Source organism: Callionymus lyra, chromosome 17 (assembly GCF_982586985.1).
Source record: "Callionymus lyra chromosome 17, fCalLyr1.hap1.1, whole genome shotgun sequence".
Lineage (NCBI taxonomy): Eukaryota > Metazoa > Chordata > Actinopteri > Syngnathiformes > Callionymidae > Callionymus > Callionymus lyra.
In genome coordinates, this window is record NC_141834.1 from 11,283,189 (window position 1) to 11,311,130 (window position 27,942).

At 42.0% G+C, this 27,942-nt stretch overlaps 1 protein-coding gene across 1 annotated transcript; it reads right to left on the bottom strand.

The window, feature by feature from the left end:
- Positions 1-767: 767 nt before the first annotated feature.
- Positions 768-7,064, bottom strand: LOC148062428 (apoptosis-associated speck-like protein containing a CARD). Its single transcript, XM_087779101.1, has 7 exons — positions 6,794-7,064; positions 5,516-5,635; positions 4,307-4,345; positions 4,200-4,225; positions 2,238-2,484; positions 1,449-1,499; positions 768-1,367 (listed from the first exon to the last, which is right to left on the bottom strand). The coding sequence occupies exons 1-7, from the start codon at positions 7,062-7,064 to the stop codon at positions 1,108-1,110; spliced, it is 1,014 nt and encodes a 337-aa protein (XP_087635227.1). The 3' UTR covers positions 768-1,107.
- Between the last annotated feature and the right edge of the window lie 20,878 nt (positions 7,065-27,942).

The following is a 27,942-nucleotide window of genomic DNA, read 5'->3' on the forward strand; positions in this document are numbered from 1 at the left end:
ACTACGAGCGTTGATAAAACATAATATGTTGTACATCATCAAATGCTATTTTAGGAATAACTAATGAAGCTAATTATTTTTTGTTTATTTTCAACTAAATAACTTGTTTGTATCAAACAGTTAGTCAAAGTTAATATTTAGATTAAATTATTCTTTGTCCAAACATTTATCTATGATCCATTTCACAATAGCTTTGTGAATAAAATACTAATGAAGTAAACAAAGGTCGGATATTCGTCGCGTGTTTACTTCATTCAACTTAAATTAAATGTGTGTTGTACACTTTTGTTTACAGTAAATGTTATTTAGACACAGGAAGGATGCTGATATGAAGGATGCTGATATGAAGGATGATGATATGAAGAAGGACGTTGATGATACCTTTTAATATGTTGTTGGATACATGGGCATAAATAAGATAAGAAACGCTGTAAAGTTCCAATAAATATGACGTCACCAGCCATGAAACTTACGCACGCAATACAGAATAAATGGAAGGTACACGGACCAAACAATGAAATCATTTTAACTTACCTTGCTACTCGACCAACTCCAACATGTCGTCTACGTTTCATTGCGTTGTCTGGCTCCGTTCCTGATACCAGGAAATTAAATTGGCGCCAAATAGCTCACCTGTCCGCCAGCGCATCTGCCTCAGAGCGAAAGGTGATGTGTTGTGGTGCAATACCGCCTCCTACTGGTATGGAGTGTGAATCAGGAAGCAACGCGTTGCATATATAAATTATAGGAATTAACACATACATCTAAACGATCTAATATTCACTTTAATAATTTAATTATTTTAACAGTCGTTCGGCATCTTCAGTTGAGATAATTACAGTATTATTATACTTTACCGCCATCAATGATCACTTTGAACGCCCATTATAAACTATTGTGTTCAAGATATTGCCTGAGTGGACCAGTGTGAGGTTGACAAATGTTTAGCTTCATGAATACTCACTTCTATATTCTACTTTTTGTACTCTATAAATACATATACAGAAAGAAAATGAATGGTTTCCACAGACACAAGTAGTTCAAGAAAAAGCTACACATTTATAAAAAATGTTTCATCGAGAAATTAAATGATTTGTTGGTTTCGAACTATTTCCTCAAGTCGGCGATGAGGTACTCCTCGTTTTTCTCCAGGATCTCCAAGAAGATATTTTTGGCTTCGTCGCCGCCGGAACAGAGGGCAGTGGAGTAGATCTTCCTCATCCTCGCCTCACTGGTCGGAACGGCCATGATTTCATTGTAACACTCTTGATGGATGACACGTCTGTCCAGGAGCTCGTCCAAAATCGGGGGGATGTTGGTCACTCTCCGGGTCAGATGCAGTCGGTGTTTGTCCACAAAGTGTTGACCTGAAGAAAGAGAAGGAGAATTTCAGAACTAAGATTAATTGAAGCACTTTAGACTATCATTATTCTTTCTATTCAACTCACGATCTGCAGCAGCACACGCTCCTGATGGAAGCATCTTAACTGAAACACAAGCTGATGATGCAAAATAATTAAATCACAATAACATTTATTTGAAAGAAGTAAAAATAGCATCTTGTTTCTTGTTTAGATCAATTCATATTGACTGTAAATAAATGTATAGAGATGTGTTCAGAACAAATTAAATTTAGACGCTTAGTAAAAACTGTAGTTATTCTTTCAAACCGTGAAATTCTGATCATTTAATTATTTGTAAACAAGATTAAAAAAACTGCAATTCTAAACATTTAACGTTACTTTACTTATATTATTTTATTGGCGAGTTTGTGTTTTCAGATTATCTTTGTAAGTTAAATAATAACATATAATGACATAGTAACTACAACATATTAAGGTATAAACGGTACCGTTATAAATACACACTTGTAAAGCATATATCAATTTAAACAAACGAAAAATAATGATATACTGTAAATTATCAAAATATATAGTTTCTCCTATATTAAAAATAATACATAACAAACAAAATCGTGTTATTATTATATTCAATCAGATACGTTTCCATTTAAAAACATATTTCCTTTTTTTTTTTATGTATATATGAATATTATAAATACACTTTTTTAGTTCACTATTGTTCGTTGTATCTTGAATATACGACAGATAAATCCTTTTTTTAACAGTATTTGACGTTTTAGAGCCATGTGTTCGATAGTGAAAGTAAAATTTTCGGGAAGTGATTTTTGTTCAAGTAGATTCGACAAACACTGACAGATCAAAGATGAATGTTACCCAGTGACTCTGCTTCGTTGTTGCATCCGATCTCCCTGAGGATCTCCACACACACCTTCAGAGCTCCAGCCTCAGTGAAGGTCGAGACCAGCAGGTCACTTATTTCGAGGTAGTTCTTGTTCTCCACCTGCCTACGTCTGACCTGCGGCGGCCCTTTGCGGTCCAGGAGCCAGTGGCGGAACTTGTCCAGGTCATCCTTCGACAAATCCTCCAGAGCTCTAGAGATGGCGATCTTAACGCTCGCCATCTTTCACCTGATCGTCTCACTTTATCTCGTCCGGGAAGTAAGTGTGGACACGCCCACTTCCACCTTCGTCCACCAACAAAACATGAACTTGATACACTGTGACTCGCAGCAACAACGTTACTACTACTAATACAATAATAATTATATATATTTTTTAAATCGTTTCAAAAAGAATGTGGTTAAATTCATCATTGATTTAAAGTTGATCATATTATTGTGAATTACTATTGCAATGTTCATTTTTCACGATACTGTACCGATATTTATTTTTTTGCTTTCAAATCATATTTCATTTTCTACAATCGTATTTTTATGGTTTATGTTTCGAAAAAGTGTGTTAAAAAAAAAAGAAATCGATTTTGGATTCACAATTTACATGTAAATACTTAATGAAAAAAGTTTTTTTTTTGTTGCACTTAAACTTCCGCTAGATGGCAGCAGTCACTATGTGCTCCGCGGCTTAAGGAACGCATAGTTAAATTATCATGTTTTTAATATCATAACATTAAAATAAAAAAGTGTGTATAATAGTTGCCATTGCTGTGGTGTTGGCTGTAACATTTACCTTTATATTAATATTAGCAATACCAGTGTTGTTAGTTGTACAAGTAGTTGTTTAAGTATTAGTAGTAAAAGTCATTTTATTTGGACTACATTCACTACATGAACTCAAGACTTCTTTATCAGCCAGAGACGACAGTTGAATTCATTTCTGTAATGGGGGAAATTCTGAGAGTACTTTGTGAATCATGTAGGAACAAAAAAACGTCAAACATAGTTTCATATTGTTGCTGGAAAAACTGTTGCAATTTCAATGTTCTAACACTAGGGGGAACTAAATAACTGTTCAACCCTATAACACTGACTGGTTAAAAGTCAGGAACATATTCACGGACCGACGTTCAGATAGAAAAAAGTAAAAATACAACAGTACAACCTGCAATTAACTACAATTAAGTGCAGAAAACATCTCACTTAAACAATGAATGAGCAAGAGCTCTGGACTGGTTACAACAAGATGTTTGTGTATTTACATCTATGTACATTTAATTGTATGCCGACGATGTTGTTGTGTATTTGTCTACTTGTTTTTAGAGACTTTGTGTCAATGTGTGAGGTTTGTTTTTAAGACAGAATGAGGACTCTGAAACAGAAGTTTCTAAATAGTTGGTTTGAATACACATGAACAACAGGGACAACTTATCACGTTTGTTTGCTAAGATTCCAGAAGAGATTCTTCGTCTCTTCGTGCAGCGTCGATGCTTTAGACCAGTTGCTGCAGGAGCGAATGTTTTGAGATCGACATCGATCTCTTTATTTTGTTTCGCCTGTTTAACCAGTTTAACCAATCGCTGCCTTAGACTGGTGTCCAACCCGCCCACTTTATTTACATACGGACAAAATGTATAAATACATAAATAAAAGACAAAATGTATATATAAAAATCAAAATGGATACATTACAAAATGTGTATTTATAAGTAAAATAGATCCATTCTTTGAATTTTTTTTTATTAGAAGTCATTTATTTATTTTACATATTGATATTTATCCACACATTTATATATACATGTATACATTTTGTTACGTTTTTATATACATTTACTTATACAATTATACATTTATTTATACATAAGTAATTTCATAGACGACACCAGCTGCCAGGAGATTGTCCAAAATCGGGGGGATGTTGGTCACTCTCTGGATCAAAGATACCTGGTGTTTGTCCACAAAGTGTCGACCTGAAGAAAGAGAAGGAGAATTTCAGAACTAAGATTAATTGAAGAATGTTAGACTATAATTATTCTTTCTATTCAACTCACGATCTGCAGCAGCACACGCTTCTGATGGAAGCATCTCAACTGAAACACAAATAAGATTTACTTTTGAGAAACAGTCATCTCATATTCAAGAGACGTCACTTGTCACCGACACATGCAGGTGTGTCTCACCCTAACAGCTCTACCGACAGCGTCCTTCATAGTGCAAGTCGGGGCCGTCAATCCCTTGCCTGACAGGCGTCAATACACCAGGGACTTTCATGCTTCGATTTAACAACCCCTCTACACTGGACCGCCATCGAACCTGATCTTACAAAAGTGAGGCTCGAGGGCTTCACCTCAGATATGGCGCTGGCAGACACAATACACTTTACTGCATGACTTCAGTAATGAAACTGCTCTTTTAAAAATAAGTCTGTTGAGTCTCTGTGACTCACACATTCACTGTCTTTCTCTCTGCAGGATGTAATTAAAACCTGAAAGAAGACATATTATTGACAACAAACTGACTTGCACACAAAACACTGACGTCATAATAAAGGAATGCCAGCAGTGACTGTTTCGCCTGAGGAAGCTTTTCTCTTATGAGTATGTTTTACAGACCTTTTATCAAGTCTGTTTGAACCTTCTCGTTTATCTGCTGGTTTGCATCCACTGACCTCAAACCAAAAAAATCTCACTCATCAGGATCACGAGCAGTAAGATTATAGGTTCACAACAGCAAACACTCACTGATCTTTACAACAACCAGGTAATAAGGAAAGCAAAATCCATCATGTCAGATAGTACTCAAGTACTACAAGCTTCTTCCCTCTGGTTCTCAGACAAACAACAGCCAAACAAACCGCTTCAAACACTCATTCATCACCTCTTCCATCTCACTACTTACTCCACACAGTACAGACAGACCCACCAACTCACCTATAGCTCGTCCCACAGTATCTTAGTGTATGTTTTTATATTTTATGTTATTTATCTTTTGTTGTGCGTCACTGTGTTTGTCTTAACTGCAGCAAAACCAATTGCCCCACAGGGACAAAAATAAAATCTTGAATCTGTTCATTGAAAAAATAAAGTGTATTTTAAAGATCAATCATTTTTTACATTTTATAATTTTAGCGTTTTTAATTATAGTATTCGACGTTTTAGAGCCACGTGTTCGATAGTGAAAGTAAGATTTTCGGGAAGTTACTTGTTGATTTTTGTTCAAGTAGATTCGACAAACACTGACAGATCAAAGATAAATGTTACCCAGTGACGTAGCCTCGTTGTTGCGTCTGATCTCCCTGAGGATCTCCACACACACCTTCAGAGCTCCAGCCTCAGGGAAGGTCGAGACCGGCCTACGTCTGATCCGTTTGAAGTGTCGACCTGAAGAAAGAGAAGGAGAATTTCAGAACTAAGATTAATTGAAGCACTTTAGACTATAATACTACAATTCTAAACATTTAACGTTACTTTACTTTGATTATTTTATTGGTTTGTCTTTTCAGATTATCTTTGTAAGTTAAATAAATATTGTCTTTATTCTGACATAGTAACTACAAAATATTAAGGTATAAACAGTAGCATTATGAATACACACTTGTAAAGCATATATCAATTTAAACAAACGAACGATATACTTTATCAAAATATATAGTTTCTCGACTCATGATCGCTATTAAAAAATAAAGCTGCAAACACCTCTGACGAACTAACTCCAGAACGACATCCGTTCCCCTCAAAGCGCACCCAGAGACGGAAAAATAACTTCATCGATCACACATGCAGGTGTGTCTCATCCAATGTTCCCTCTCATTTTTTCGCGTCTGAGAAAACACACCATCTCCCTGAGCGGTCCCTTGTACCACTGTGAGCAAGATCAGACGTACTGTCATCAGGCCAGTATCTCATCCATTCAATATTAACTGAAGCATAAGACCGACATTTCTCCATTTCTGTGATAATGAAAAAAACAAAACAAATGAAAACATGAATTTACACTAAAAGTTTACAAATGCTAATTTTAAACATGTCTGACATGAATCAAAATATTGTAATGAGTTCAGATGTGCTTCGGTTTAAATGTTTATATTTTACATAAACGGTTATTAACAAGAATACCGCATTGACAGAGGCGAGCAGTGGATTATTTACATTTTAATAAAACGCGCATTATTTTGTTCGATATACTATTAAAAAAAGAAGTCTGCACGTTTTGCTCTCTTAATTCTCGATTCATATGAACTTTGCCGTGCGTACACTGGAAGAGACGAGAGCTCAGATTGGTTGCTGTGCATGTCAATCAAATTGACAAACAATCGGCGCACTGTTAGTAAGCTAAACCTGCAGGTGCCACAGCGTGTATGGGCGGGCAAATACACTAGCGCTGTGTGCTATGATTGCGTAGCGCAAGTAAACCGTATCGTATCATTGGCTGGACACCTGTGACTCACTGAGTGAGGTGCTTAGAGGTTACATTAGTTCTCATGCTATTAGCACTCTTTGATTCGTCATTCCTAATGCAATTTAAAAAAAAGAAAAAACCGCCAATGAGAAGGGCGTTCTTACCCAGCGACTCTGCTTCGTTGTTGCATCTGATCCCCCTGAGGATCTCCACACACACCTTCAGAGCTCCAGCCTCAGTGAAGGTGGAGACCAGCAGGTCACTTATTTCCAGGTAGTTCTTGTTCTCCACCTGGCTACGTCTGACGTGCGGCTCCTCTCTGCGGTTCCTGAGCCTGTGGCAGAACCTGTCCAGGTTAGCCTTCGACAAATCTTCCAGAGCATCAGAGATAATGGCCGCAATGTTCTCCATCTTTCACTTGATCGTCTCACTCGTCCGGGTTCATTATTTATAGATATAAGTGACAACGCCCAAGGACATTTAATGATTTTCGACGCGGGAAGATCCTTGAAAAACTCGCCGACGCTTTCGTAGGCCAGCACCCTCACCGGCGCGTCGGAGGCGCTGACTTGGATCAGAATGCTTTCACTCTCACACACATAATTAAACTAGAAATTCTATGAAGTCTTAAAAGACCAACCCATTAATGAAACCACTCCCACCAACCAGCAAACGTTTTTCCACAGCTCAGTTGAACGTCTGGCAGCTGACAAGACAACAACGTCTGCCAAGTGTTTCTCTGCCTGTAGTTTTGATTTGGTTTCTTCAGCCTTCATGTTGAAAATGTGACTTGTGAGACGTCAGATCGACTTCTCTGTTTACACTGTTGTGTCCAAGATTGGGCTCAATCCTTGAAGGTGTGTTTTAGTAAAATACTGTTGTTGTGATGTTGTCAGTCTTTTTGTTAAAATAATTTATTTGTTTTTATTTATATTTTGATCTTTGGAGAATTTTTCTTGCTGCTGTACTTGTAAAGTTGGCATTAATTTGTGGTATTCTCTGTGTAAGATTGTTTTCTCTGAATTTCTGTGACTTGACTGAGAGTTCATGTGTCTGTGGAAACTATTTCTTGGTCATAAGAAGACGTGCTTCTTGGCAGACGTTGTTGTCTTGTCAGCTGCCAGACGTTCAACTGAGCTTTGGAAGAAAGTTTGCTGGTAAGTGGGAGTGGTTTCACTTATGGGTTGGTCTTTTAAGACTTCCCTGTTTTAATGTTTCTTACCTTCTCTAAAGCACAAACATTTTCTCGTCATCTCGAATTGTCTCCCATGTCCGTCGATTATAAAACATAATTGTTTTTAGGTTTTCGGATGCGGGAAGATGCCCGAAAGACTCAAGCGGTGACGTCTTCTTAGGCCCGCACCCTCACCGGCGCTTCGGAGGCTGACTTGGATCGATCACACACACACACACACACACACAACACACACACGGTTGAGCCAGTGACATGATCAAAATATACAGACACCAACAATTTTAACAAAAAGATCGAAAACACCACAAGCGCCGGTGCTTTTTTCGAACAAACGCTGACCGATTATTTCATGGATTATTTCTTGTTTTTTTGCTATTCTCTGTGTAAGATTGTTTTCTCTGAATTTCTGTGACTTGACTGAGAGTTCATGTGTCTGTGGAAACTATTTCTTGGTCATAAGAAGACGTGCTTCTTGGCAGACGTTGTTGTCTTGTCAGCTGCCAGACGTTCAACTGAGCTTTGGAAGAAAGTTTGCTGGTAAGTGGGAGTGGTTTCACTTATGGGTTGGTCTTTTAAGACTTCCCTGTTTTAATGTTTCTTACCTTCTCTAAAGCACAAACATAGGTTTTCGGATGCGGGAAGATGCCCGAAAGACTCAAGCGCCGACGCCTTCGTAGGCCCGCACCCTCACCGGCGCTTCGGAGGCGCTGACTTGGATCAGAATTCTTTCACTCTCTCACTCACACACACACAGGGAGCAGGTTGAACCAGTGACACGTTTTTTCTTATTCAATTTTACATTTAAAGATCAAAATATACAGACACAAACAATTTTAACAAAAAGATCGACAACACCACTTTTCGAACAAAAAAGCGCTGGTGCGGGTGCTTTTTTCGAACAAACGCTGACCGATTATTTCATGGATTATTTCTTGTTTTGCACAGACTTTACGGTGTAGTAACGTCGTTGCTTTGAGCCACAGTGTATCGAGTTCATTGTTTGGGATTATTTTGTGGACGAGCGTTCGGTCAGCGTCGAACACATGAGAGACTAGCGACGTCTCGCTGGGAAGCACGCGTTTGTTCGAAAAAGTCACCCGCACCGGCGCGTCCGAACGCCCTGAGGATCTCCACACACACCTCCAGAGCTCCAGTCTCAGTGAAGGCACGCATCTCTCCAGCTGCCTGACCAGCAGGAGCGGTAGCTCCTCGCCCTCGTCTGGTCTCGGAACGGCGAGAAAACCCGCGCGTAAAAGGTTCCATGTTGGTGCGTCCGTTCCATGGCGATCCTGATCTTCAAACATGTCCACAAATGTCTCGTCATCAGGGGCGATAGTTTCGCGACCCCGTAGGTTCCCAGGACGACGCGCCGAGAAGCTCCGTTCCATGGCACTCCCGCCCAGAAACACCGGGACACCAAACGCGGAACTGGCTGCTCTCGACACTCTGTTAAGAGAGGAGAACAGCCTCTGGATCACGTCATCAGAATGAGTTTCCGTATTTTTAACAACTGACGGAACCCGCCGGACCAGAACAAATGCCTACCTTGGTGAACCAGCCGATGATGAAGGCTCCCCCAAGAATAAATCATTTATATTTATCGAGTTTGTGCGCTTCATTTTCGGGGGGAAAAAAAGGACATTCTACTTGAATTTACATGATTGTTTCTCAAAAGTAAATCTTATTTGTGTTGTAGTTGAGACAGACCCGGCCAAAATCTAAAAAAAAAAGTAACAACAAAGTTTAGTGCTGTGTCCATTTATTAAAATAAAGCGCCATACAATTCTCTTCTACTAAAAACATAGGCACTGAAGTCAACCTGAACACTGGAGTAAACTGTAAACATTCAAACTGGGCGAGGTAGCTACACAGCTGAGAGCAGGAGCAGAACAAAGCTGTGTTACCCTTCTGCCTTTAAGTGTGCATGTGTGAGGGAGAGAGAGACTCACAGAAAGGCTAAACGACTTTTAGTAGAGTGGCAGGCGGCGTCTGTGGCACAGTGACACCATCTCTCTCCCTGATGTTCAAAGTCCCAGATGTTTGGATACAATCAATCAAAATCACTTTGAGATCATAGAACTAAATCATATTTTAAATATGTATTCATTGTTTTTTACTATGCACCTCTCAAAACATTTTTAAATTGATTTTCATATGTTAACGTTTGTCAAAGCAAAATTGATTAAATTTGTCTGGAGCTTCAGTGACTCTTGGCAGTTCTAGCGGCTGCTTTCAGTGAGCTCTCTTCGGGTGTGTATCAGTCAATGCCTCGCTGGAGCGAATGTCTGACGAATATCCAATATGAAACTAACTTCACCACAAGACAACAACGTCTGCCAGGTGCGTTCAATGCGCTCAACAACGTCTGCCAAGTGTTTCTCTGCCTGTAGTTTTGATTTGGTTTCTTCAGCCTTCATGTTGAAAATGTGACTTGTGAGACGTCAGATCGACTTCTCTGTTTACACTGTTGTGTCCAAGATTGGGCTCAATCCTTGAAGGTGTGTTTTAGTAAAATACTGTTGTTGTGATGTTGTCAGTCTTTTTGTTAAAATAATTTATTTGTTTTTATTTATATTTTGATCTTTGGAGAATTTTTCTTGCTGCTGTACTTGTAAAGTTGGCATGCATTTGTGGTATTCTCTGTGTAAGATTGTTTTCTCTGAATTTCCGTGACTTGACTGAGAGTTCATGTGTCTGTGGAAACTATTTCTTGGTCATAAGAAGACGTGCTTCTTGGCAGACGTTGTTGTCTTGTCAGCTGCCAGACGTTCAACTGAGCTTTGGAAGAAAGTTTGCTGGTAAGTGGGAGTGGTTTCACTTATGGGTTGGTCTTTTAAGACTTCTCTGTTTTAATGTTTCTTACCTTCTCTAAAGCACAAACATTTTCTCGTCATCTCGAATTGTCTCCCATGTCCGTCGATTATAAAACATAATTGTTTTTAGGTTTTCGGATGCGGGAAGATGCCCGAAAGACTCAAGCGGTGACGTCTTCTTAGGCCCGCACCCTCACCGGCGCTTCGGAGGCTGACTTGGATCGATCACACACACACACACACACACACACACAACACACACACGGTTGAGCCAGTGACATGATCAAAATATACAGACACCAACAATTTTAACAAAAAGATCGAAAACACCACAAGCGCCGGTGCTTTTTTCGAACAAACGCTGACCGATTATTTCATGGATTATTTCTTGTTTTTTTGCTATTCTCTGTGTAAGATTGTTTTCTCTGAATTTCTGTGACTTGACTGAGAGTTCATGTGTCTGTGGAAACTATTTCTTGGTCATAAGAAGACGTGCTTCTTGGCAGACGTTGTTGTCTTGTCAGCTGCCAGACGTTCAACTGAGCTTTGGAAGAAAGTTTGCTGGTAAGTGGGAGTGGTTTCACTTATGGGTTGGTCTTTTAAGACTTCCCTGTTTTAATGTTTCTTACCTTCTCTAAAGCACAAACATTTTCTCGTCATCTCGAATTGTCTCCCATGTCCGTCGATTATAAAACATAATTGTTTTTAGGTTTTCGGATGCGGGAAGATGCCCGAAAGACTCAAGCGGTGACGTCTTCTTAGGCCCGCACCCTCACCGGCGCTTCGGAGGCTGACTTGGATCGATCACACACACACACACACACACACACACACACACACACACACACACACACACACACACACACACACACACACACACACACACACACACACACACACACACACACACACACACACACACACACACACACACACACACACACACACACGGTTGAGCCAGTGACATGATCAAAATATACAGACACCAACAATTTTAACAAAAAGATCGAAAACACCACAAGCGCCGGTGCTTTTTTCGAACAAACGCTGAGCGATTATTTCATTGATTATTTCTTGTTTTTTTGCTATTCTCTGTGTAAGATTGTTTTCTCTGAATTTCTGTGACTTGACTGAGAGTTCATGTGTCTGTGGAAACTATTTCTTGGTCATAAGAAGACGTGCTTCTTGGCAGACGTTGTTGTCTTGTCAGCTGCCAGACGTTCAACTGAGCTTTGGAAGAAAGTTTGCTGGTAAGTGGGAGTGGTTTCACTTATGGGTTGGTCTTTTAAGACTTCTCTGTTTTAATGTTTCTTACCTTCTCTAAAGCACAAACATTTTCTCGTCATCTCGAATTGTCTCCCATGTCCGTCGATTATAAAACATAATTGTTTTTAGGTTTTCGGATGCGGGAAGATGCCCGAAAGACTCAAGCGGTGACGTCTTCTTAGGCCCGCACCCTCACCGGCGCTTCGGAGGCTGACTTGGATCGATCACACACACACACACACACACACACACAACACACACACGGTTGAGCCAGTGACATGATCAAAATATACAGACACCAACAATTTTAACAAAAAGATCGAAAACACCACAAGCGCCGGTGCTTTTTTCGAACAAACGCTGACCGATTATTTCATGGATTATTTCTTGTTTTTTTGCTATTCTCTGTGTAAGATTGTTTTCTCTGAATTTCTGTGACTTGACTGAGAGTTCATGTGTCTGTGGAAACTATTTCTTGGTCATAAGAAGACGTGCTTCTTGGCAGACGTTGTTGTCTTGTCAGCTGCCAGACGTTCAACTGAGCTTTGGAAGAAAGTTTGCTGGTAAGTGGGAGTGGTTTCACTTATGGGTTGGTCTTTTAAGACTTCCCTGTTTTAATGTTTCTTACCTTCTCTAAAGCACAAACATTTTCTCGTCATCTCGAATTGTCTCCCATGTCCGTCGATTATAAAACATAATTGTTTTTAGGTTTTCGGATGCGGGAAGATGCCCGAAAGACTCAAGCGGTGACGTCTTCTTAGGCCCGCACCCTCACCGGCGCTTCGGAGGCTGACTTGGATCGATCACACACACACACACACACACACACACACACACACACACACACACACACACACACACACACACACACACACACACACACACACACACACACACACACACACACACACACACACACACACACACGGTTGAGCCAGTGACATGATCAAAATATACAGACACCAACAATTTTAACAAAAAGATCGAAAACACCACAAGCGCCGGTGCTTTTTTCGAACAAACGCTGAGCGATTATTTCATGGATTATTTCTTGTTTTTTTGCTATTCTCTGTGTAAGATTGTTTTCTCTGAATTTCTGTGACTTGACTGAGAGTTCATGTGTCTGTGGAAACTATTTCTTGGTCATAAGAAGACGTGCTTCTTGGCAGACGTTGTTGTCTTGTCAGCTGCCAGACGTTCAACTGAGCTTTGGAAGAAAGTTTGCTGGTGAGTGGGAGTGGTTTCACTTATGGGTTGGTCTTTTAAGACTTCCCTGTTTTAATGTTTCTTACCTTCTCTAAAGCACAAACATTTTCTCGTCATCTCGAATTGTCTCCCATGTCCGTCGATTATAAAACATAATTGTTTTTAGGTTTTCGGATGCGGGAAGATGCCCGAAAGACTCAAGCGGTGAGGTCTTCTTAGGCCCGCACCCTCACCGGCGCTTCGGAGGCTGACTTGGATCGATCACACACACACACACACACACACACACAACACACACACGGTTGAGCCAGTGACATGATCAAAATATACAGACACCAACAATTTTAACAAAAAGATCGAAAACACCACAAGCGCCGGTGCTTTTTTCGAACAAACGCTGACCGATTATTTCATGGATTATTTCTTGTTTTTTTGCTATTCTCTGTGTAAGATTGTTTTCTCTGAATTTCTGTGACTTGACTGAGAGTTCATGTGTCTGTGGAAACTATTTCTTGGTCATAAGAAGACGTGCTTCTTGGCAGACGTTGTTGTCTTGTCAGCTGCCAGACGTTCAACTGAGCTTTGGAAGAAAGTTTGCTGGTAAGTGGGAGTGGTTTCACTTATGGGTTGGTCTTTTAAGACTTCCCTGTTTTAATGTTTCTTACCTTCTCTAAAGCACAAACATTTTCTCGTCATCTCGAATTGTCTCCCATGTCCGTCGATTATAAAACATAATTGTTTTTAGGTTTTCGGATGCGGGAAGATGCCCGAAAGACTCAAGCGGTGACGTCTTCTTAGGCCCGCACCCTCACCGGCGCTTCGGAGGCTGACTTGGATCGATCACACACACACACACACACACACACACACACACACACACACACACACACACACACACACACACACACACACACACACACACACACACACACACACACACACACACACACACACACACACACGGTTGAGCCAGTGACATGATCAAAATATACAGACACCAACAATTTTAACAAAAAGATCGAAAACACCACAAGCGCCGGTGCTTTTTTCGAACAAACGCTGAGCGATTATTTCATGGATTATTTCTTGTTTTTTTGCTATTCTCTGTGTAAGATTGTTTTCTCTGAATTTCTGTGACTTGACTGAGAGTTCATGTGTCTGTGGAAACTATTTCTTGGTCATAAGAAGACGTGCTTCTTGGCAGACGTTGTTGTCTTGTCAGCTGCCAGACGTTCAACTGAGCTTTGGAAGAAAGTTTGCTGGTAAGTGGGAGTGGTTTCACTTATGGGTTGGTCTTTTAAGACTTCCCTGTTTTAATGTTTCTTACCTTCTCTAAAGCACAAACATAGGTTTTCGGATGCGGGAAGATGCCCGAAAGACTCAAGCGCCGACGCCTTCGTAGGCCCGCACCCTCACCGGCGCTTCGGAGGCGCTGACTTGGATCAGAATTCTTTCACTCTCTCACTCACACACACACAGGGAGCAGGTTGAACCAGTGACACGTTTTTTCTTATTCAATTTTACATTTAAAGATCAAAATATACAGACACAAACAATTTTAACAAAAAGATCGACAACACCACTTTTTCGAACAAAAAAGCGCTGGTGCGGGGGCTTTTTTCGAACAAACGCTGACCGATTATTTCATGGATTATTTCTTGTTTTGCACAGACTTTACGGTGTAGTAACGTCGTTGCTTTGAGCCACAGTGTATCGAGTTCATTGTTTGGGATTATTTTGTGGACGAGCGTTCGGTCAGGGTCGAACACATGAGAGACTAGCGACGTCTCGCTGGGAAGCACGCGTTTGTTCGAAAAAGTCACCCGCACCGGCGCGTCCGAACGCCCTGAGGATCTCCACACACACCTCCAGAGCTCCAGTCTCAGTGAAGGCACGCATCTCTCCAGCTGCCTGACCAGCAGGAGCGGTAGCTCCTCGCCCTCGTCTGGTCTCGGAACGGCGAGAAAACCCGCGCGTAAAAGGTTCCATGTTGGTGCGTCCGTTCCATGGCGATCCTGATCTTCAAACATGTCCCCAAATGTCTCGTCATCAGGGGCGATAGTTTCGCGACCCCGTAGGTTCCCAGGACGACGCGCCGAGAAGCTCCGTTCCATGGCACTCCCGCCCAGAAACACCGGGACACCAAACGCGGAACTGGCTGCTCTCGACACTCTGTTAAGAGAGGAGAACAGCCTCTGGATCACGTCATCAGAATGAGTTTCCGTATTTTTAACAACTGACGGAACCCGCCGGACCAGAACAAATGCCTACCTTGGTGAACCAGCCGATGATGAAGGCTCCCCCAAGAATAAATCATTTATATTTATCGAGTTTGTGCGCTTCATTTTCGGGGGGAAAAAAAGGACATTCTACTTGAATTTACATGATTGTTTCTCAAAAGTAAATCTTATTTGTGTTGTAGTTGAGACAGACCCGGCCAAAATCTAAAAAAAAAAGTAACAACCAACAACAAAGTTTAGTGCTGTGTCCATTTATTAAAATAAAGCGCCATACAATTCTCTTCTACTAAAAACATAGGCACTGAAGTCAACCTGAACACTGGAGTAAACTGTAAACATTCAAACTGGGCGAGGTAGCTACACAGCTGAGAGCAGGAGCAGAACATAGCTGTGTTACCCTTCTGCCTTTAAGTGTGCATGTGTGAGGGAGAGAGAGACTCACAGAAAGGCTAAACGACTTTTAGTAGAGTGGCAGGCGGCGTCTGTGGCACAGTGACACCATCTCTCTCCCTGATGTTCAAAGTCCCAGATGTTTGGATACAATCAATCAAAATCACTTTGAGATCATAGAACTAAATCATATTTTAAATATGTATTCATTGTTTTTTACTATGCACCTCTCAAAACATTTTTAAATTGATTTTCATATGTTAACGTTTGTCAAAGCAAAATTGATTAAATTTGTCTGGAGCTTCAGTGACTCTTGGCAGTTCTAGCGGCTGCTTTCAGTGAGCTCTCTTCGGGTGTGTATCAGGCAATGACTCGCTGGAGCGAATGTCTGACGAATATCCAATATGAAACTAACTTCACCACAAGACAACAACGTCTGCCAGGTGCGTTCAATGCGCTCAACAACGTCTGCCAAGTGTTTCTCTGCCTGTAGTTTTGATTTGGTTTCTTCAGCCTTCATGTTGAAAATGTGACTTGTGAGACGTCAGATCGACTTCTCTGTTTACACTGTTGTGTCCAAGATTGGGCTCAATCCTTGAAGGTGTGTTTTAGTAAAATACTGTTGTTGTGATGTTGTCAGTCTTTTTGTTAAAATAATTTATTTGTTTTTATTTATATTTTGATCTTTGGAGAATTTTTCTTGCTGCTGTACTTGTAAAGTTGGCATGCATTTGTGGTATTCTCTGTGTAAGATTGTTTTCTCTGAATTTCTGTGACTTGACTGAGAGTTCATGTGTCTGTGGAAACTATTTCTTGGTCATAAGAAGACGTGCTTCTTGGCAGACGTTGTTGTCTTGTCAGCTGCCAGACGTTCAACTGAGCTTTGGAAGAAAGTTTGCTGGTAAGTGGGAGTGGTTTCACTTATGGGTTGGTCTTTTAAGACTTCTCTGTTTAATGTTTCTTACCTTCTCTAAAGCACAAACATTTTCTCGTCATCTCGAATTGTCTCCCATGTCCGTCGATTATAAAACATAATTGTTTTTAGGTTTTCGGATGCGGGAAGATGCCCGAAAGACTCAAGCGGTGACGTCTTCTTAGGCCCGCACCCTCACCGGCGCTTCGGAGGCTGACTTGGATCGATCACACACACACACACACACACACACACACAACACACACACGGTTGAGCCAGTGACATGATCAAAATATACAGACACCAACAATTTTAACAAAAAGATCGAAAACACCACAAGCGCCGGTGCTTTTTTCGAACAAACGCTGAGCGATTATTTCATGGATTATTTCTTGTTTTTTTGCTATTCTCTGTGTAAGATTGTTTTCTCTGAATTTCTGTGACTTGACTGAGAGTTCATGTGTCTGTGGAAACTATTTCTTGGTCATAAGAAGACGTGCTTCTTGGCAGACGTTGTTGTCTTGTCAGCTGCCAGACGTTCAACTGAGCTTTGGAAGAAAGTTTGCTGGTAAGTGGGAGTGGTTTCACTTATGGGTTGGTCTTTTAAGACTTCCCTGTTTTAATGTTTCTTACCTTCTCTAAAGCACAAACATAGGTTTTCGGATGCGGGAAGATGCCCGAAAGACTCAAGCGCCGACGCCTTCGTAGGCCCGCACCCTCACCGGCGCTTCGGAGGCGCTGACTTGGATCAGAATTCTTTCACTCTCTCACTCACACACACACAGGGAGCAGGTTGAACCAGTGACACGTTTTTTCTTATTCAATTTTACATTTAAAGATCAAAATATACAGACACAAACAATTTTAACAAAAAGATCGACAACACCACTTTTTCGAACAAAAAAGCGCTGGTGCGGGTGCTTTTTTCGAACAAACGCTGACCGATTATTTCATGGATTATTTCTTGTTTTGCACAGACTTTACGGTGTAGTAACGTCGTTGCTTTGAGCCACAGTGTATCGAGTTCATTGTTTGGGATTATTTTGTGGACGAGCGTTCGGTCAGCGTCGAACACATGAGAGACTAGCGACGTCTCGCTGGGAAGCACGCGTTTGTTCGAAAAAGTCACCCGCACCGGCGCGTCCGAACGCCCTGAGGATCTCCACACACACCTCCAGAGCTCCAGTCTCAGTGAAGGCACGCATCTCTCCAGCTGCCTGACCAGCAGGAGCGGTAGCTCCTCGCCCTCGTCTGGTCTCGGAACGGCGAGAAAACCCGCGCGTAAAAAGTTCCATGTTGGTGCGTCCGTTCCATGGCGATCCTGATCTTCAAACATGTCCCCAAATGTCTCGTCATCAGGGGCGATAGTTTCGCGACCCCGTAGGTTCCCAGGACGACGCGCCGAGAAGCTCCGTTCCATGGCACTCCCGCCCAGAAACACCGGGAAACCAAACGCGGAACTGGCTGCTCTCGACACTCTGTTAAGAGAGGAGAACAGCCTCTGGATCACGTCATCAGAATGAGTTTCCGTATTTTTAACAACTGACGGAACCCGCCGGACCAGAACAAATGCCTACCTTGGTGAACCAGCCGATGATGAAGGCTCCCCCAAGAATAAATCATTTATATTTATCGAGTTTGTGCGCTTCATTTTCGGGGGGAAAAAAAGGACATTCTACTTGAATTTACATGATTGTTTCTCAAAAGTAAATCTTATTTGTGTTGTAGTTGAGACAGACCCGGCCAAAATCTAAAAAAAAAAGTAACAACAAAGTTTAGTGCTGTGTCCATTTATTAAAATAAAGCGCCATACAATTCTCTTCTACTAAAAACATAGGCACTGAAGTCAACCTGAACACTGGAGTAAACTGTAAACATTCAAACTGGGCGAGGTAGCTACACAGCTGAGAGCAGGAGCAGAACAAAGCTGTGTTACCCTTCTGCCTTTAAGTGTGCATGTGTGAGGGAGAGAGAGACTCACAGAAAGGCTAAACGACTTTTAGTAGAGTGGCAGGCGGCGTCTGTGGCACAGTGACACCATCTCTCTCCCTGATGTTCAAAGTCCCAGATGTTTGGATACAATCAATCAAAATCACTTTGAGATCATAGAACTAAATCATATTTTAAATATGTATTCATTGTTTTTTACTATGCACCTCTCAAAACATTTTTAAATTGATTTTCATATGTTAACGTTTGTCAAAGCAAAATTGATTGAATTTGTCTGGAGCTTCAGTGACTCTTGGCAGTTCTAGCGGCTGCTTTCAGTGAGCTCTCTTCGGGTGTGTATCAGTCAATGCCTCGCTGGAGCGAATGTCTGACGAATATCCAATATGAAACTAACTTCACCACAAGACAACAACGTCTGCCAGGTGCGTTCAATGCGCTCAACACGTCTGCCAAGTGTTTCTCTGCCTGTAGTTTTGATTTGGTTTCTTCAGCCTTCATGTTGAAAATGTGACTTGTGAGACGTCAGATCGACTTCTCTGTTTACACTGTTGTGTCCAAGATTGGGCTCAATCCTTGAAGGTGTGTTTTAGTAAAATACTGTTGTTGTGATGTTGTCAGTCTTTTTGTTAAAATAATTTATTTGTTTTTATTTATATTTTGATCTTTGGAGAATTTTTCTTGCTGCTGTACTTGTAAAGTTGGCATGCATTTGTGGTATTCTCTGTGTAAGATTGTTTTCTCTGAATTTCTGTGACTTGACTGAGAGTTCATGTGTCTGTGGAAACTATTTCTTGGTCATAAGAAGACGTGCTTCTTGGCAGACGTTGTTGTCTTGTCAGCTGCCAGACGTTCAACTGAGCTTTGGAAGAAAGTTTGCTGGTAAGTGGGAGTGGTTTCACTTATGGGTTGGTCTTTTAAGACTTCCCTGTTTTAATGTTTCTTACCTTCTCTAAAGCAAAAACATTTTCTCGTCATCTCGAATTGTCTCCCATGTCCGTCGATTATAAAACATAATTGTTTTTAGGTTTTCGGATGCGGGAAGATGCCCGAAAGACTCAAGCGGTGACGTCTTCTTAGGCCCGCACCCTCACCGGCGCTTCGGAGGCTGACTTGGATCGATCACACACACACACACACACACACACACAACACACACACGGTTGAGCCAGTGACATGATCAAAATATACAGACACCAACAATTTTAACAAAAAGATCGAAAACACCACAAGCGCCGGTGCTTTTTTCGAACAAACGCTGACCGATTATTTCATGGATTATTTCTTGTTTTTTTGCTATTCTCTGTGTAAGATTGTTTTCTCTGAATTTCTGTGACTTGACTGAGAGTTCATGTGTCTGTGGAAACTATTTCTTGGTCATAAGAAGACGTGCTTCTTGGCAGACGTTGTTGTCTTGTCAGCTGCCAGACGTTCAACTGAGCTTTGGAAGAAAGTTTGCTGGTGAGTGGGAGTGGTTTCACTTATGGGTTGGTCTTTTAAGACTTCCCTGTTTTAATGTTTCTTACCTTCTCTAAAGCACAAACATAGGTTTTCGGATGCGGGAAGATGCCCGAAAGACTCAAGCGCCGACGCCTTCGTAGGCCCGCACCCTCACCGGCGCTTCGGAGGCGCTGACTTGGATCAGAATTCTTTCACTCTCTCACTCACACACACACAGGGAGCAGGTTGAACCAGTGACACGTTTTTTCTTATTCAATTTTACATTTAAAGATCAAAATATACAGACACAAACAATTTTAACAAAAAGATCGACAACACCACTTTTTCGAACAAAAAAGCGCTGGTGCGGGTGCTTTTTTCGAACAAACGCTGACCGATTATTTCATGGATTATTTCTTGTTTTGCACAGACTTTACGGTGTAGTAACGTCGTTGCTTTGAGCCACAGTGTATCGAGTTCATTGTTTGGGATTATTTTGTGGACGAGCGTTCGGTCAGCGTCGAACACATGAGAGACTCGCGACGTCTCGCTGGGAAGCACGCGTTTGTTCGAAAAAGTCACCCGCACCGGCGCGTCCGAACGCCCTGAGGATCTCCACACACACCTCCAGAGCTCCAGTCTCAGTGAAGGCACGCATCTCTCCAGCTGCCTGACCAGCAGGAGCGGTAGCTCCTCGCCCTCGTCTGGTCTCGGAACGGCGAGAAAACCCGCGCGTAAAAGGTTCCATGTTGGTGCGTCCGTTCCATGGCGATCCTGATCTTCAAACATGTCCCCAAATGTCTCGTCATCAGGGGCGATAGTTTCGCGACCCCGTAGGTTCCCAGGACGACGCGCCGAGAAGCTCCGTTCCATGGCACTCCCGCCCAGAAACACCGGGACACCAAACGCGGAACTGGCTGCTCTCGACACTCTGTTAAGAGAGGAGAACAGCCTCTGGATCACGTCATCAGAATGAGTTTCCGTATTTTTAACAACTGACGGAACCCGCCGGACCAGAACAAATGCCTACCTTGGTGAACCAGCCGATGATGAAGGCTCCCCCAAGAATAAATCATTTATATTTATCGAGTTTGTGCGCTTCATTTTCGGGGGGAAAAAAAGGACATTCTACTTGAATTTACATGATTGTTTCTCAAAAGTAAATCTTATTTGTGTTGTAGTAAAAAGTAACAACCAACAACAAAGTTTAGTGCTGTGTCCATTTATTAAAATAAAGCGCCATACAATTCTCTTCTACTAAAAACATAGGCACTGAAGTCAACCTGAACACTGGAGTAAACTGTAAACATTCAAACTGGGCGAGGTAGCTACACAGCTGAGAGCAGGAGCAGAACAAAGCTGTGTTACCCTTCTGCCTTTAAGTGTGCATGTGTGAGGGAGAGAGAGACTCACAGAAAGGCTAAACGACTTTTAGTAGAGTGGCAGGCGGCGTCTGTGGCACAGTGACACCATCTCTCTCCCTGATGTTCAAAGTCCCAGATGTTTGGATACAATCAATCAAAATCACTCTGAGATCATAGAACTAAATCATATTTTAAATATGTATTCATTGTTTTTTACTATGCACCTCTCAAAACATTTTTAAATTGATTTTCATATGTTAACGTTTGTCAAAGCAAAATTGATTGAATTTGTCTGGAGCTTCAGTGACTCTTGGCAGTTCTAGCGGCTGCTTTCAGTGAGCTCTCTTCGGGTGTGTATCAGGCAATGACTCGCTGGAGCGAATGTCTGACGAATATCCAATATGAAACTAACTTCACCACAAGACAACAACGTCTGCCAGGTGCGTTCAATGCGCTCAACACGTCTGCCAAGTGTTTCTCTGCCTGTAGTTTTGATTTGGTTTCTTCAGCCTTCATGTTGAAAATGTGACTTGTGAGACGTCAGATCGACTTCTCTGTTTACACTGTTGTGTCCAAGATTGGGCTCAATCCTTGAAGGTGTGTTTTAGTAAAATACTGTTGTTGTGATGTTGTCAGTCTTTTTGTTAAAATAATTTATTTGTTTTTATTTATATTTTGATCTTTGGAGAATTTTTCTTGCTGCTGTACTTGTAAAGTTGGCATGCATTTGTGGTATTCTCTGTGTAAGATTGTTTTCTCTGAATTTCTGTGACTTGACTGAGAGTTCATGTGTCTGTGGAAACTATTTCTTGGTCATAAGAAGACGTGCTTCTTGGCAGACGTTGTTGTCTTGTCAGCTGCCAGACGTTCAACTGAGCTTTGGAAGAAAGTTTGCTGGTAAGTGGGAGTGGTTTCACTTATGGGTTGGTCTTTTAAGACTTCCCTGTTTTAATGTTTCTTACCTTCTCTAAAGCACAAACATTTTCTCGTCATCTCGAATTGTCTCCCATGTCCGTCGATTATAAAACATAATTGTTTTTAGGTTTTCGGATGCGGGAAGATGCCCGAAAGACTCAAGCGGTGACGTCTTCTTAGGCCCGCACCCTCACCGGCGCTTCGGAGGCTGACTTGGATCGATCACACACACACACACACACACACACAACACACACACGGTTGAGCCAGTGACATGATCAAAATATACAGACACCAACAACTTTAACAAAAAGATCGAAAACACCACAAGCGCCGGTGCTTTTTTCGAACAAACGCTGACCGATTATTTCATGGATTATTTCTTGTTTTTTTGCTATTCTCTGTGTAAGATTGTTTTCTCTGAATTTCTGTGACTTGACTGAGAGTTCATGTGTCTGTGGAAACTATTTCTTGTTCATAAGAAGACGTGCTTCTTGGCAGACGTTGTTGTCTTGTCAGCTGCCAGACGTTCAACTGAGCTTTGGAAGAAAGTTTGCTGGTAAGTGGGAGTGGTTTCACTTATGGGTTGGTCTTTTAAGACTTCCCTGTTTTAATGTTTCTTACCTTCTCTAAAGCACAAACATAGGTTTTCGGATGCGGGAAGATGCCCGAAAGACTCAAGCGCCGTCGCCTTCGTAGGCCCGCACCCTCACCGGCGCTTCGGAGGCGCTGACTTGGATCAGAATTCTTTCACTCTCTCACTCACACACACACACAGGGAGCAGGTTGAACCAGTGACACGTTTTTTCTTATTCAATTTTACATTTAAAGATCAAAATATACAGACACAAACAATTTTAACAAAAAGATCGACAACACCACTTTTTCGAACAAAAAAGCGCTGGTGCGGGTGCTTTTTTCGAACAAACGCTGACCGATTATTTCATGGATTATTTCTTGTTTTGCACAGACTTTACGGTGTAGTAACGTCGTTGCTTTGAGCCACAGTGTATCGAGTTCATTGTTTGGGATTATTTTGTGGACGAGCGTTCGGTCAGCGTCGAACACATGAGAGACTCGCGACGTCTCGCTGGGAAGCACGCGTTTGTTCGAAAAAGTCACCCGCACCGGCGCGTCCGAACGCCCTGAGGATCTCCACACACACCTCCAGAGCTCCAGTCTCAGTGAAGGCACGCATCTCTCCAGCTGCCTGACCAGCAGGAGCGGTAGCTCCTCGCCCTCGTCTGGTCTCGGAACGGCGAGAAAACCCGCGCGTAAAAGGTTCCATGTTGGTGCGTCCGTTCCATGGCGATCCTGATCTTCAAACATGTCCCCAAATGTCTCGTCATCAGGGGCGATAGTTTCGCGACCCCGTAGGTTCCCAGGACGACGCGCCGAGAAGCTCCGTTCCATGGCACTCCCGCCCAGAAACACCGGGACACCAAACGCGGAACTGGCTGCTCTCGACACTCTGTTAAGAGAGGAGAACAGCCTCTGGATCACGTCATCAGAATGAGTTTCCGTATTTTTAACAACTGACGGAACCCGCCGGACCAGAACAAATGCCTACCTTGGTGAACCAGCCGATGATGAAGGCTCCCCCAAGAATAAATCATTTATATTTATCGAGTTTGTGCGCTTCATTTTCGGGGGGAAAAAAAGGACATTCTACTTGAATTTACATGATTGTTTCTCAAAAGTAAATCTTATTTGTGTTGTAGTTGAGACAGACCCGGCCAAAATCTAAAAAAAAAACTAACAACCAACAACAAAGTTTAGTGCTGTGTCCATTTATTAAAATAAAGCGCCATACAATTCTCTTCTACTAAAAACATAGGCACTGAAGTCAACCTGAACACTGGAGTAAACTGTAAACATTCAAACTGGGCGAGGTAGCTACACAGCTGAGAGCAGGAGCAGAACAAAGCTGTGTTACCCTTCTGCCTTTAAGTGTGCATGTGTGAGGGAGAGAGAGACTCACAGAAAGGCTAAACGACTTTTAGTAGAGTGGCAGGCGGCGTCTGTGGCACAGTGACACCATCTCTCTCCCTGATGTTCAAAGTCCCAGATGTTTGGATACAATCAATCAAAATCACTCTGAGATCATAGAACTAAATCATATTTTAAATATGTATTCATTGTTTTTTACTATGCACCTCTCAAAACATTTTTAAATTGATTTTCATATGTTAACGTTTGTCAAAGCAAAATTGATTGAATTTGTCTGGAGCTTCAGTGACTCTTGGCAGTTCTAGCGGCTGCTTTCAGTGAGCTCTCTTCGGGTGTGTATCAGGCAATGACTCGCTGGAGCGAATGTCTGACGAATATCCAATATGAAACTAACTTCACCACAAGACAACAACGTCTGCCAGGTGCGTTCAATGCGCTCAACACGTCTGCCAAGTGTTTCTCTGCCTGTAGTTTTGATTTGGTTCCTTCAGCCTTCATGTTGAAAATGTGACTTGTGAGACGTCAGATCGACTTCTCTGTTTACACTGTTGTGTCCAAGATTGGGCTCAATCCTTGAAGGTGTGTTTTAGTAAAATACTGTTGTTGTGATGTTGTCAGTCTTTTTGTTAAAATAATTTATTTGTTTTTATTTATATTTTGATCTTTGGAGAATTTTTCTTGCTGCTGTACTTGTAAAGTTGGCATGCATTTGTGGTATTCTCTGTGTAAGATTGTTTTCTCTGAATTTCTGTGACTTGACTGAGAGTTCATGTGTCTGTGGAAACTATTTCTTGGTCATAAGAAGACGTGCTTCTTGGCAGACGTTGTTGTCTTGTCAGCTGCCAGACGTTCAACTGAGCTTTGGAAGAAAGTTTGCTGGTAAGTGGGAGTGGTTTCACTTATGGGTTGGTCTTTTAAGACTTCCCTGTTTTAATGTTTCTTACCTTCTCTAAAGCAAAAACATTTTCTCGTCATCTCGAATTGTCTCCCATGTCCGTCGATTATAAAACATAATTGTTTTTAGGTTTTCGGATGCGGGAAGATGCCCGAAAGACTCAAGCGGTGACGTCTTCTTAGGCCCGCACCCTCACCGGCGCTTCGGAGGCTGACTTGGATCGATCACACACACACACACACACACACACACACACAACACACACACGGTTGAGCCAGTGACATGATCAAAATATACAGACACCAACAATTTTAACAAAAAGATCGAAAACACCACAAGCGCCGGTGCTTTTTTCGAACAAACGCTGACCGATTATTTCATGGATTATTTCTTGTTTTTTTGCTATTCTCTGTGTAAGATTGTTTTCTCTGAATTTCTGTGACTTGACTGAGAGTTCATGTGTCTGTGGAAACTATTTCTTGGTCATAAGAAGACGTGCTTCTTGGCAGACGTTGTTGTCTTGTCAGCTGCCAGACGTTCAACTGAGCTTTGGAAGAAAGTTTGCTGGTGAGTGGGAGTGGTTTCACTTATGGGTTGGTCTTTTAAGACTTCCCTGTTTTAATGTTTCTTACCTTCTCTAAAGCACAAACATAGGTTTTCGGATGCGGGAAGATGCCCGAAAGACTCAAGCGCCGACGCCTTCGTAGGCCCGCACCCTCACCGGCGCTTCGGAGGCGCTGACTTGGATCAGAATTCTTTCACTCTCTCACTCACACACACACAGGGATCAGGTTGAACCAGTGACACGTTTTTTCTTATTCAATTTTACATTTAAAGATCAAAATATACAGACACAAACAATTTTAACAAAAAGATCGACAACACCACTTTTTCGAACAAAAAAGCGCTGGTGCGGGTGCTTTTTTCGAACAAACGCTGACCGATTATTTCATGGATTATTTCTTGTTTTGCACAGACTTTACGGTGTAGTAACGTCGTTGCTTTGAGCCACAGTGTATCGAGTTCATTGTTTGGGATTATTTTGTGGACGAGCGTTCGGTCAGCGTCGAACACATGAGAGACTCGCGACGTCTCGCTGGGAAGCACGCGTTTGTTCGAAAAAGTCACCCGCACCGGCGCGTCCGAACGCCCTGAGGATCTCCACACACACCTCCAGAGCTCCAGTCTCAGTGAAGGCACGCATCTCTCCAGCTGCCTGACCAGCAGGAGCGGTAGCTCCTCGCCCTCGTCTGGTCTCGGAACGGCGAGAAAACCCGCGCGTAAAAGGTTCCATGTTGGTGCGTCCGTTCCATGGCGATCCTGATCTTCAAACATGTCCCCAAATGTCTCGTCATCAGGGGCGATAGTTTCGCGACCCCGTAGGTTCCCAGGACGACGCGCCGAGAAGCTCCGTTCCATGGCACTCCCGCCCAGAAACACCGGGACACCAAACGCGGAACTGGCTGCTCTCGACACTCTGTTAAGAGAGGAGAACAGCCTCTGGATCACGTCATCAGAATGAGTTTCCGTATTTTTAACAACTGACGGAACCCGCCGGACCAGAACAAATGCCTACCTTGGTGAACCAGCCGATGATGAAGGCTCCCCCAAGAATAAATCATTTATATTTATCGAGTTTGTGCGCTTCATTTTCGGGGGGAAAAAAAGGACATTCTACTTGAATTTACATGATTGTTTCTCAAAAGTAAATCTTATTTGTGTTGTAGTAAAAAGTAACAACCAACAACAAAGTTTAGTGCTGTGTCCATTTATTAAAATAAAGCGCCATACAATTCTCTTCTACTAAAAACATAGGCACTGAATTCAACCTGAACACTGGAGTAAACTGTAAACATTCAAACTGGGCGAGGTAGCTACACAGCTGAGAGCAGGAGCAGAACAAAGCTGTGTTACCCTTCTGCCTTTAAGTGTGCATGTGTGAGGGAGAGAGAGACTCACAGAAAGGCTAAACGACTTTTAGTAGAGTGGCAGGCGGCGTCTGTGGCACAGTGACACCATCTCTCTCCCTGATGTTCAAAGTCCCAGATGTTTGGATACAATCAATCAAAATCACTCTGAGATCATAGAACTAAATCATATTTTAAATATGTATTCATTGTTTTTTACTATGCACCTCTCAAAACATTTTTAAATTGATTTTCATATGTTAACGTTTGTCAAAGCAAAATTGATTGAATTTGTCTGGAGCTTCAGTGACTCTTGGCAGTTCTAGCGGCTGCTTTCAGTGAGCTCTCTTCGGGTGTGTATCAGGCAATGACTCGCTGGAGCGAATGTCTGACGAATATCCAATATGAAACTAACTTCACCACAAGACAACAACGTCTGCCAGGTGCGTTCAATGCGCTCAACACGTCTGCCAAGTGTTTCTCTGCCTGTAGTTTTGATTTGGTTTCTTCAGCCTTCATGTTGAAAATGTGACTTGTGAGACGTCAGATCGACTTCTCTGTTTACACTGTTGTGTCCAAGATTGGGCTCAATCCTTGAAGGTGTGTTTTAGTAAAATACTGTTGTTGTGATGTTGTCAGTCTTTTTGTTAAAATAATTTATTTGTTTTTATTTATATTTTGATCTTTGGAGAATTTTTCTTGCTGCTGTACTTGTAAAGTTGGCATGCATTTGTGGTATTCTCTGTGTAAGATTGTTTTCTCTGAATTTCTGTGACTTGACTGAGAGTTCATGTGTCTGTGGAAACTATTTCTTGGTCATAAGAAGACGTGCTTCTTGGCAGACGTTG

Bases quoted from the DNA above. Each gene is read 5' to 3' on its own strand.
- LOC148062428 (XM_087779101.1), bottom strand. From the start codon at position 7,064: ATGGAGAACATTGCGGCCATTATCTCTGATGCTCTGGAAGATTTGTCG. The intron at 4,346-5,515 runs GTAACATTTATC...TTTGTGTTTCAG, and splicing joins CAACGAGGCTACGTCACTGG to TTGAGATGCTTCCATCAGAA. The intron at 1,368-1,448 runs GTGAGTTGAATA...CTCTTTCTTCAG, and splicing joins AGCGTGTGCTGCTGCAGATC to GTCAACACTTTGTGGACAAA.